General features: G+C 47.9%; 2 protein-coding genes across 2 annotated transcripts in view; one reads left to right on the top strand and one right to left on the bottom strand.

Moving 5' to 3' along the window:
* LOC142190702 (gastrula zinc finger protein XlCGF66.1-like) overlaps positions 1–12,011 on the top strand; it is a 403,831-nt gene that overhangs the window by 23,884 nt on the left and 367,936 nt on the right. The window lies entirely within an intron of this gene.
* LOC142184020 (uncharacterized) overlaps positions 11,699–12,011 on the bottom strand; it is a 193,594-nt gene continuing 193,281 nt past the window's right edge. Inside the window, exon 8 of the mRNA XM_075258796.1 lies at positions 11,699–11,866. Within this exon, the coding sequence (XP_075114897.1) occupies positions 11,699–11,866 (168 nt within the window). The remainder of the gene's footprint in view (positions 11,867–12,011) is intronic.

The following is a 12,011-nucleotide window of genomic DNA, read 5'->3' as shown; positions in this document are numbered from 1 at the left end:
TTTCTACTATGGTGTACTCTACCCGCACCCATGTCCCCAGAATATAGCAGATATGATGTCAGTAGGGTGTTAACCCCATGTCTACTAGAGAATATTGTAAATATAATAACAGACCCTCAATGGTGTATAAAACTCTCAACGCGGCAATTCTCTATTCATTAGGAGAGCAAGGTAAGTAAGATGAGAGTTTGCAAGCCTAGATGCCCTAGTTTGTGGTTAAAACCGCAGTTCCTGGCGCCCTGATGGTGGACGCCAGTACTATAAAGGTGACGGATGCTGACGCTGTGCGCTTGTCTTTTTATATAGGGCAATAGTGAGTCAAGACCCGCCTACCCTGTGACATCATTGAGATCAGCCAATCCAACTGCTAGTCCCGCCCCCCTTTCGGGGCTCATCAGTGGAGGGCGGTTTGGTGTCCGACTAGAATGTCAAGCGCACCAATGATAAAAGAGAAATGTCCGAGGAAACAAATCAAACAGATATATTGGTCAAAACAATTAAATAAATGTATATTCAGATGAATCTATGGTTAACCCCTTCCCGCCGATGGCACTTTTTGACTTCCTGACCAAGCTCGATTTTTCAAAACTGACATGTATCACTTTATGTGGCAATAACTTTGGAACGTTTTAACTTACCAAAGTGATTTTTGGATTGTTTTTTTTATAACACATTGTACTTCATGTTAGTGGTAAACTTTGGTTGATATGTTTTGTGTTTAATTATGAAAAAATAGGAAATTTGGTGGACATTTTGAAAAATATGCATTTTATAAAGTTTGAATTGATGTGTATTGCATACAGATAGTCAGACCGCCAAAATTATATCCAAAATCTCATGTCCCAGATCTCTGCTTTATGTCGGCATCAAACTTTAGTCACCCTTTTATTTTTTTACATATGGAAAGGACCAGATTTCGAGAAGGATCACCGCGCTCAGCCAACAGTCATACAATATTCTTTATTTTCGTTTAGAAGAACACACTACTTCTGTGTGCGCACCATGCAGCCCCGCCGTACTAGTATGACGGTTTGCGGGAAGTCCTTCCGGGCAGTGCCGTACTATTACGGCGGATGTCGGGAAGGGGTTAATACAGGAAGGCCGAGGTGTTATTAACCGGTCTCCGGTGCACCTTCAGTCCAGTCTAGGATCGTTCTGGAGATATTGAATTCTGGCTTGAAGGACCAACCTACATTGTGGAGAAATTCCAAATTCTTACCAAATTATGACATCACCTATTGTCTAAAACAAAATAAGATTAGTTTTATTTGTTAACAAATTGGAACACACACGCACAGCATACAAGCTATAGTGTCTGCCCACAGACTTCCAATAGACATAGATTTTTCTACCTTTCTGATCACATGCTTTTATGGGTTGGCTTTTTCACAATATATAGAAAAAAGTATTGACATCATATAACATACTAGCAGTTACCCGCAACTTCATCTGCGGGTTGGCGGTGGCACTGAACCGCTTATATTTCATGTTTGCCCATGTGTGCCCCCAGTTTCTTGGCCCCCCATCTCTGCCTAAAGTTTCTTGTCCCCCCATCTCTGCCCCCAATTTCGTGTCCCCCCCATCTTTGCCCCAGTTTCTTGCCCCTCCCTTCATCTGACCCAAGTTTCTTGTCTCCCTATCTGTGCCCCCAGTTTCTTATTCCCCCTGTCATCGGCCCCCAGTTTCTTGTCCCTCCCATCTCTGGGCCCAGTTTGTTGTCCCCCCCTTCATCTGCCCCCAGTTTCTCGGCCCCCCCATCTCTGCCCCCAGTTTGTTGTCCCCCCATCTCTGCCCGCAGTTTCTTGTCCTCCCATTTCTGGCCCCAGTTTCTTGTCCCCCTCCATCTCTGCCCCCAGTGTCTTGTCTCCCCCTTCATCTGCCCCCAGTTTCTTGTCCCCCCATCTCTTCTCCCAGCTTCTTGTCCCCCCATCTCTGTCCCCAGCTTCTTGTCCCCCCATCTCTGCCCCCAGCTTCATGTCCCCCCCCTCACATTGGCCTCAGTGTAGGTGGACTCACCTTGCCATGCTCCCCCGTCGCTCTCTCTGCTCGCTTGCTGCACAGAGGTGTCGGGCGGCTGGCTGCGTGTGGCGTATAGGAGGCAGAGCGAGGACCGCCGTCAGGTTGCCGGAGCCTCACGCTGCCTCCCTGCCCTGTCAGGCGTGTGGTTGTATTGTAGCCTAGGCAGGTAGACTGCAATACAGGCGCCGGTATTATACAGTGCATTACCGAATACCGGTGCCTGTATTGCAGTGTACCTGCCATACGCAGCCAGCCGCCCGACACCTCTGTGCAGCGAGCGAGCGGAGAGAGCGCCGGGGGAGCGTGGCAAGGTGAGTCCAACTACGCTGGGGCCGATGAAGGGTGGGGGGACATGAAGCTGGGGTATGTGGTTGATCCCTGGGGACCCCGATGTAGGGACACGGCCCTCCCCCTGGGACACCCCCTCCCAAACTCCCTGTACCTGCTGCACTTACCTGTGGTGTGTCGGGTGCAGCAGCCTCCTCCTTAGCCATCTGCGAGCTGTGTAGGTGGGCTGGGACAGCTACGGCGCCGGGACCATGTGGGCTGCCGCCATCTTCCTCAGTGTTTCCCTGCTGAATCAGCACGCCCATCTTCAGCCCCCAACCTATGGTGCCGTAGCCCTGGCTCTAGAGCCCGCCCACAGCCTGCCATGCACCAATAGGAGGTGCGTGCACAGACCAGCACTGGCGGAATGCCAACTGCTGCAGCCGAGCTGGAGGATTGTTTGGAGGGTCACGGTGGCGATTTGGGGTGAGTGACCCACATTTAAAGTAGCCTACTACCCTTTCCGGGTAAATGTGTGTGTGTGTGTGTGTGTGTGCGTGCGAAATTTCCCCAAAATCCATTCAGCCGTTTGGCTGTGATTGAGGAACAAACATCCAAACCCACAAACATCCAAACTCACAAACTTTCACCTAATTGGATATCAATATATCAAACAGGAGACAGAAAAAACTATAAGAGGAGTAGAGTAACTTATTCATTAGCTATCTTATCTTTTTATAAACAACTAGCAGGAGGACCCGGCTTCACATAGATATATTTCATTTTTTGTTTGTTTAGTGGCCCCATAAGAATTGGCCCTGGTCTATTTTGTACCTAGTTTGCATGTAGTTTAAATATGTTTCAATTAGAGAAGAGCGATTTGAAACTGATGACGTGGAATTCGATCCAAATTTCGGGAAATCTTCAATTCACATCGAAGCCGGATTTCCTTACACTCTGTAATAGTGAATCGCATTTTTTCTAAAACGGTGGCTGCACATATTAAGACATGGGGAAAGGATCTCTGGGATCGTGGGATCGGCTACAATGTCATGCGGGCACCCAATCAGCAGCCAGCCGGCCCTGTGATGTCACTGCCCTATAAATACCCTCCGCCATTTTAGGTTTAGTCATTTCACATCGTACTTAGTGCAAAGAGAGACATCAGCAGGCGCTAGCGAAAGTGGTAGAAAACAAAAATACTTAGAGCAGGGAGAGACGTGAACAGGCGCTAGGGAGAGGGGTAAAAACAGAAAACAAAACTCCAGCGATATTTGTTATAAATCAACTATTATAAAGCAGTTATCTGTTATAAAATAGTTGTCTAACAGTATGTCAGACAGAGAAGCGACAGGCCCTGCACAGGGGAGGGGCACAGAGTAGGGGGGTGGCAGCAGGGGTCACTTTCAGAGGCCTGGGCTGCCAGTGTCAGCTAGCAGTTGTGTCTTTGCCAGCAACCCAGCAGTTCTAGAATGGATAACTCGGTCGTTCACTTCATCCCAAGTCACATCAGACACCCCCAGCTAAGAATCGGTGGGTTCATCAGACACAACCCTTAGTTAGCATGGTCCGGGAAAAGGCCCTGTACCCTCAGGTGTCCTCAACCAGCTTCTGCCCTTTGCTGTTTCCTCAGCCAGAGAAGTACTCTATGCTGTGGGCCAGTGGCATAACTAGGAATGGCAGGGCCCTGTAGCAAACTTTAAATATGGCCCCCTACATTCCTGCATGCACTATTATGTCCCATAGTGGCCCCTGCACACACTATTATGCCCCATAGTGGCCCTTGCACACAGTATTATGCCTCATAATGGCCCCAGTACACAGTATTATGTCCTATAGTGGCTCCTGCACACAATATTATGCCCCATAGTGGCCCTTGCACACAGTATTATGTCCCATAGTGGCTCCTGCACACAGTATTATGTCCCATAGTGGCCCCTTGCACACAGTATTATGTCCCATAGTGGCCCCTGCACACAGTATTATCCCCCATAGTGGCCCTGTGCACAGTATTATGCCCCATAGTGGCCCTGTGCACAGTATTATCCCCCATAGTGGCCCCTGTACACAGTATTATGTCCCATAGTGGCCCCTGCACACAGTATTATGCCCCATAGTGGCCCTTTGCACAGTATTATCCCCCATAGTGGCCCCTGCACACAGTATCATCCCCAATAGTGTCCCCTGCACACAGTATTATCCCTCATAGTGGACACCCATAAACAATTATTATACTCTGGGGTCTTTTCAGACGCCGGAGTACAATAATCGGAAACCTGGGGGAATAAAAACATAAAAAATTACTGTTTCTTACCTGTCCCTGGCTCCTACGCTGTCTTCTCCATTGCCGTTCTTCTCAAATGTGGTCAGACGTCACCTGACCTGGGACGCAGGCTGGGTTCATGTGACGTCAGAGACGTCAGAAAGTATGTCAGGAGGGTGGCCTGGCAGTATCGTGGAGAGGTAAGCAACAGTGTTTGTTACGTTCCCTTACCTCTCCTTGTCCGCCGATCATTATACATTGGGGGTCTGCAAAGACCCCCGAATATAATGATAGTATTTGTGGGGCCCGCGGTGTCACTTACCGATCCCGGCCCAGCCAGGATCGGCAAGTAAATAGGGCCCGTAACGGCCTATTAAAAAAAACAACGCAGCGGTAGCGGCTGTCACCAGGCCCCCTAATGGCCCGGGCCCTGTGGCAGCTGCCTCCGCTGCCTCTAAGGTAGTTACGCCCCTGGATACAATCCTAGCCATGGGTCAATCCAGGAGGGCGAGCACTAGGGGAAGGGGCTTACCAGGAGGAAATCCAGGAGGTGCAGGGCCCCAAGGGCTGTAAAATAGCGTCCAGTAGGGATGCAGGAATCACAACCAGGCGAGTGAGGACCAGATCTGGAACACACAGGAAAGAGCAACAAGGGAGGGGGAGGGAAGACAAGACAAAAAACAAAACAGATAGGACAAATTATAAAAAAAAAACATTACCATAACCAGAGTGAAAATCTCCCTGTATGGGCCAAGAGGATTTATAAAGATACAAGATCGATGCAAATCCAGCCAGTGTTCTGTGTAAGAAGACAACAGCCCCGGTGATACACCCCTAGAGGACGGAAGGTGAGGCTGAGGGATCGGATAAAAAGAGGGAACCAGACAACAAAACTAGGACCGATTCCCACCAGCCTCCCCTGCTATGCGTATGGAAAAAATATAAACATTAAGAAAAAAGGCAACAGGAAAAAAAACCGAGCCAACAAAGCAGTAAAATGGGGGAGGGGAGGACGGAGCGTATACCTCTTTTTTAGGGTGATCCAAGATAAGTCAGGGTATAACTGGACCTTAGCGCTGTCAAAGTCAATGTCCCGTTTGGAGTGAGCCTGAGCCATGATGGCCTTCTTATGGTCATAGTCCTGGACACAACAGATAACGTCCTTCGGAGTGGCAGTAGCACATTTGGGGCGTAGGGCCTTATGTGTCCTATCCAGTTTGATGCGATATGCAGGCTGCTTGCCCAAGAGCATATAAAAGATGGCCTCCCGGGTAACCTTTAAGTCCTCTTCCCCCCTGGCCTCCGGGAGGCCGCGGACTCTATTGTTATGTCTCCTACTGTAATTATTCAGATCTTCAAGGTGGCAAGTTGTTGTTTTAAGAATCTCAGATTGGGTTGAAACTACATCCTGCGGGGACGGAACCTGACCGAGGTCTGTGATGGACGCTTAATCTGTGAGCTCCGTCACTAGAGTCCTTCTATTCACCAAATTCTATTCACCAAATTTACAGCGATCATTCGCGCGAACATGGTCAAAATTGGACGAGACAATTCCAGTGACCCTCCAGAATCCAGAGGAACATCTCATTAGCAGGTGGCGATGCAGAAGTTCCTGAAAAAGCAACTTTTAAGTTCTCCTATGTCTTCCAGGAAGATGGCGTCTGATGACAGTGGTGACTCTGCAGACATGGCTCCTGATTCGGATGGTGACAGCTCCGTGATGGACTGCAATCCTGCTCCTATCTCTAAAGGTTTTTTGAAAAAAGCTCTTTCACAAGCACTTGCCTAGGGGCCACCACGGAAGTTTTAGAACATTCTCCTGCACACAGCTTGGAGCCTCCAGGGGGGTTGCATGCTCTGGCACACAGCTTGGAGACATCACACACCCATGCTCCTGCACACAGCTGGGAGCCATACATGAAGTCAGACAGTACACATATGTAGCACTCAGGAGGGCCAGGGCTGGTATCACGGGTAATATATCAGATGCGGCCGGCTTTCCGGGGGTCCCTGGGTCCCAAATGTGCACAAAATCTCCTTTTTGATGTCCCCGACTACCCACCCCCACTCTGATATCTGACACTGACAACAGACAACCAGGTCTCGGGGGTAGCCGTTGCTCTTTTACTAGCAGGACAAGGTAATACAAATGTACATATGGAGTAATTCTTCACATACAATACAGCGATGTTTGTAGGTAGTGTCCAATTGAGCAGGTGATAGAGTTTGGAGCAGGAATGCTTTGGATAGTTTAATTAGTAGTTGCTTTGGTAGTTAAACTTGTATATACTTGTAAAGATGGCCTGTATCCAGGGGGTTAGTCCTCAACAAACTGGGTACACGTATGTAGGGGAGCGACTAGAATGTGCCAGCAGCGGGAGACCCTCAATTTCTGCCAGACTAGCTATGGGCTTCTTAAATATAGATTTGTCCCAAAGACTTACTTGAATAGAGAGATACGTGTGAAGTCCCAGATGTATGGATAAGCAGGTCCGTCAAATTTTAGTGCTTGCAGGCTTGGAGCTTCAGAGGAAAACACTCTCTGAGGAGAATCTTGAGTACAGAGGAAAAGCCATCTCTGTTGGAAGTTTCTCAGACTTGGCTGCCATTTTCAGCTCTCAATGTGCCTGTTAGCTTCCCATGTCTTAGACTTGTAGCTCCACACAAAGAAACAGACAAAAGGTCCCAACCCCCCTAGAGGGGGCTGTAACTCCTCCTCCTCCAGGCCAGTCAAGGGAGCTTGATTGGTCCTGAAGGTCACCTGATCATAATGGACACACCTTCACATTGGCAACTCAAATTACAATGGCAAGTATAGGCAGGTGTAGTTCACAAAAACATCCACAAGATGGCGCATTAATAGAACCCCTGTGTGCTGGCTCTGGTAGAATAGAAATATATAGGAGGAATGAAGGGGAAGGAAACACTTTACCTTATATGCAAATATCCATACCATCTCGGTCTGCAAGGACTATTAAAGGCAATTGGACGAGCAGTACCTGGACAATACACGTAGGCTATCTCAGAGACCATACCTGCTGCAGATCTACAAGCTGGAACGGCGTCTACCGCTCCTAGCCCTGGTGTAGATCTAGCAGTTCAGGGATTACAGGTCCTAACTAACAGCATCCAGATTGAAGCAGAGAAACCTCACACAGAGGCCTAGTCTGACAACCTGCCTGAATACTGGAGCCTATCCCTGACTACTGTCATTCACTCCGTGGACTTTAAGGAAAGTTTAGACAAAGTGTGAGCCCCCAGCGGTAGTCGGCTCACACTATTCAAAGGGAAGTCCCCGCCCAATAGGGCGGTAGTGATGACCTCACCGCTCATGCTCAGTAGGGGAGAAATGGCACTTAGCTTGTGAGCAGCTCCAATACGTCTGAGCATGCTCAGTAAGGTGAAAGTTGGATGGTTAGACTGACCCGCAGGTGGCGCTGTGCGCTACGATAGTAACCTGCAGGACCCAATCCTAACAGACAGCGTCAAAAATACATTGATGATCTCTTGAGTAGCATCTCCTCTATCGAGCGCCTCCAGAAAAAATCTCAATTGCTGTCTTCCCAAGTGGAATTGTCTCAATTGCGGGTGAAACTCCTAGATCTACTCAATTACAGAGCGGCAAAGCACCATTTGCATTTCAGGAAGCTCCTATATGCCCATGGGGACAAGGGAGGGAAGCTGATGACAAACCTCATCCGGAAGGCAAAGGCGAAATTATCCATCCCTGTAATCAAAAGTCCCTCTGGCAAGATTTGCAGATCCACCGAAGATATCCCAGCTGAATTTGCTTCTTTTTATTCCAATTTGTATAATTTGAAAGATGATCCAGATGTGATATCTGCAGACAACAAAGCCACGAATATAAGGCTCTTTCTGGGTGGTCTTTCCTTGCTTCTCCTTACTTCGGAATCAGGGGTAGAAGATACCCTCAAAAGCATTCCGACCGGGAAGAGCCTGGGTCCTGATGGTCTGCCCTTGCAATATTAGAAGAAATTTATGAAGATACTAGCAGTTACCCGCGACTTCGTCTGCGGGTTGGCGGTGGTGCCGAACCGTTTATATTTCTTGTCCCCCAATCTCTGCCCCTAGCTTCATGCCCCCCCATCTCTGCCCCCAGTATCTTGTCCCCCCATCTCTGCTCCCAGTTTCTTCCCCCCCATCTCTGCCCCCAGCTTCATGTCCCCCCTTCTCTGCCCCAGTTCACCTAATCTGCCCCCAGTTTCTTGCCCCCCTATCTCTGCCCACAGTTTCAGGCCCCCCCCCCCTCCAGCGGCCCCCGTGTAGTACCACTCACCTTGGTCTCCTTCGCTCCTGTGTGTGCTGGCTGTCTGCATAGACTTCTCGTGCTTTTGCCTGTGTGTCGTTTATGTAGCAGAGTGAGCTCCGGCGTCATAGCAACCAGACATTGGAGCTTGCTGTGCTTCATATAGGACACACAGGCAGCCGGCCGCGAAGTGTATGCAGTCAGCCAGCACACACAGAAGCGAAAGAGTCCAAGGTGAGTGTTACTACATGGGGGGAACTGAAGCTGGGTACCTGGGGACACCGACCGGGGGACACCCTCTACCCCCCCCCCCCCCCGCCCAGGACATCCTCTCCCCACCGGACAACCCCCCTCCCCCGGGACACCCCCTCCCCCCGCTGCACTGACCTGTATCTGTTAGGTCGGGTGCAGCAGCCTCCTCCGTGATGTGTGTGGCAGCCTGGCATAGCTGTGGCTCGGGGTCCCTGTGGGCGGCCGCCATGTTGTTCTCTGTGTCACTGCTGAATCGGCACGCCCACATTGAGGCCTCAACCTATGGTGCCGCAGCCCTGGCTCCATAGCCCACCCACAGCTGCCATGCACCAATAGGAGGAGCATGGACAGAGCAGCGCTGGCAGAATGCCAGCTTGTACAGCCGAACCCGGAGGGGTGTTTGGAGGGTGACGGTGGCGATTTGGGGTGAGTGACCCACATTTAAAGTAGCCTATTGCACTTTCGTGGGAAATATGTAGGTGTGTGGAATTTCACCAAAATCCATTCAGCTGTTTGGCTGTGATTGAGTAACAAACATCCAAACACACAAACTCACAAAATTTCACCTTTATAATATTAATAGGATTGGCTCCCCAACTCTCTGTGTTTTGCAATGCTCTTCTGAATGGAACTCCTTTACCTCACCAGACTCAGGAATCACACATAGTGCTAATGCCAAAGGAAGGCAATGATCCTTCTCTATGCAGTAGTTGTAGGCCTATTTCCCTCTTGATTCAGGATGTGAAAATATGGGCTAAGATTCTCGCACAGCGCCTACAACCACTGGTGCCTTCCCTTGTTGATGAAGAACAATTGGGGTTTGTGCTCAGAAGGGAGGGATGGCACAACACCGCTAAGTTGCTCCCGCTTATCCATCTTGCTCACAAACGTAAAATCCCATTGGTTTTGCTAGCTGTTCGACGATGAAAAGGCATTTGACATAGTTGCTTGGGACTTTATGATTGCCACCCTGGAACTCTTTGCTATACCCAGAAGGTTTATAGATGCAATTCTCTCCCTGTAATCTCATCCTATGGCGAAGCTGAAGGTCAATGGTATCCTTTCAGAGAGTTTTGACATATCTAATGGGACTCAATAGGGCTGCCCACTGTCGCCTACGCTCTTTATCTTTGTTCTGGAATCCCTACTCCAGGCGGTGAGACAGGACAGTAGAATCCATGGGATGCAATTGAAAGACAAGGTCCTCCATGCCACTGCATATGCTGATGATGTGCTGTTTGTTGTTACAAATCTGGCTGAAGGCTTCCCTGCTTTGATGGACCTGTTGCTTTCTTATGGATCTCTGTCATGCTACAAGGCTAATTTCACCAAATCTGAGGTGCTGAATGTCACTCTTTCATCGGCTACTTCCTCCTCTCTACAAAAAGGTACCCCTTTCCTGTGGACTAAATCTTCACTCAAGTATCTAGGAATACGCTTGACGTCCTCTCTGGATACCATGTACGCAATGAATTTTCCACCCTTGTTGGAGGAATTGAAACGCTATCTTCAAGGTTATGAATCCCTTCCACTGTCATGGTTTGGGAGGAAAAACCTGATTAAGACGTACCTTTTCCCGAAGATTTTGTATTGAACGGCAATGCTGCCCACGGCGCTTCCAACTGCTTTCTTTCGGTCTCTACGGACACTTTTTACCAAATTCATTTGGCAAGGGTCGATCATGGAGGGACCCCCACCGGACACCAGAGATGCTGGGGCTTCTTGAGGGGGAGCGTCTTCCCCATATGTACAGGATAGCGCTGTGGCTGGCTAATTCAGGCAGGGGGAGATGGGAGCTTGACGGTTAAGTGATCGTCTCCATCCATCCTGAAACTTTTAACCCTTCTCTCTACAAAAATGTTCCCTCCTCCCCTAAATAATATTAAAAAACAAATAAATAAATAAAATTGGAATGTATATATACACACACACAGAATATGGCGAATCAAATAGTTTTTTTAAAATTTCTTTAATGTTTGGAGGTTTTTTAAGATGTTAAAACTTAACACAAACTATATAAATTGCTCTCAAATGGATGAAGCAGATGGAAGTTTCTTTAGAAGTGAATATTATAGATAGAGATATTACATAGAACAAAGAGACAATTAGATTAATTGTAAAGAACTATTAGAAAATTTATTTTTTAAAATGGGGCAAATTTAATATTGTTGAAGCCCCAAATTTCCAGCATTTGTTGCACCAGAATTTTGATGCTTATTATCAATTTATATAATCAAAAACCAAAACACAGCCCTGTCCCACATACAATATATAACTCATTTCTATTGTAAGGTGTTTTTTTTTTACAATCTAACTCAAAAACAACAGAAATCAATAAGAAGGATCAGATGTGATAGCCCGGTAAATATCACACGAAAAAAAAAAAGGTTATAAAGAAGGCGTGGCCTGGATATGGCTCCGAGTCGCCTTAGAGCTTTTTGACCAAATATTGGCTGATATCAGTGACTCTACACCACTCTTATGTCTCAGAGATCCCGGGGATGATCACAGACCCCCATCAAACATGTTTTATCCCACAGCAAAAGATGTGTCTGGCAGTTCCTTATCGGAGCTCCAAAAACCTCTACAGCAAATGAAATGGCTTCTCACCTGTGTGAGTTCTTTGATGTTCAAAAAGACCATATTTCCGAATGAAACATTTCTCTCATTCTGGGAATGAAAATGGCTTGTTCCCCTCTATGAGTTCTTTGATGGTCAACAAGACCAGATTTATGAGTGAAACATTTCGCACACTCTAGGCATGAATATGGCTTCTCCCCTGTGTGAGATCCTTGATGCTTAACAAGATGTGATTTAGAGATAAAACATCTCCCACACTCTGGGCATGAATATGGCTTTTCCCTTTGTGAATCTTTTGATGTTGAACAAGATTTGATTTCTGAGTAAAACATTTCCCACATTCTGGGCATCTAAATAGCTACT

The sequence above is a fragment of the Leptodactylus fuscus genome, chromosome 1 (genome assembly GCF_031893055.1).
Source record: "Leptodactylus fuscus isolate aLepFus1 chromosome 1, aLepFus1.hap2, whole genome shotgun sequence".
Classification (NCBI taxonomy): Eukaryota; Metazoa; Chordata; class Amphibia; order Anura; family Leptodactylidae; genus Leptodactylus; species Leptodactylus fuscus.
The sequence above is the reverse complement of the archived record's forward strand: the minus strand, read 5'-3'. Positions and strand labels throughout refer to the sequence as shown.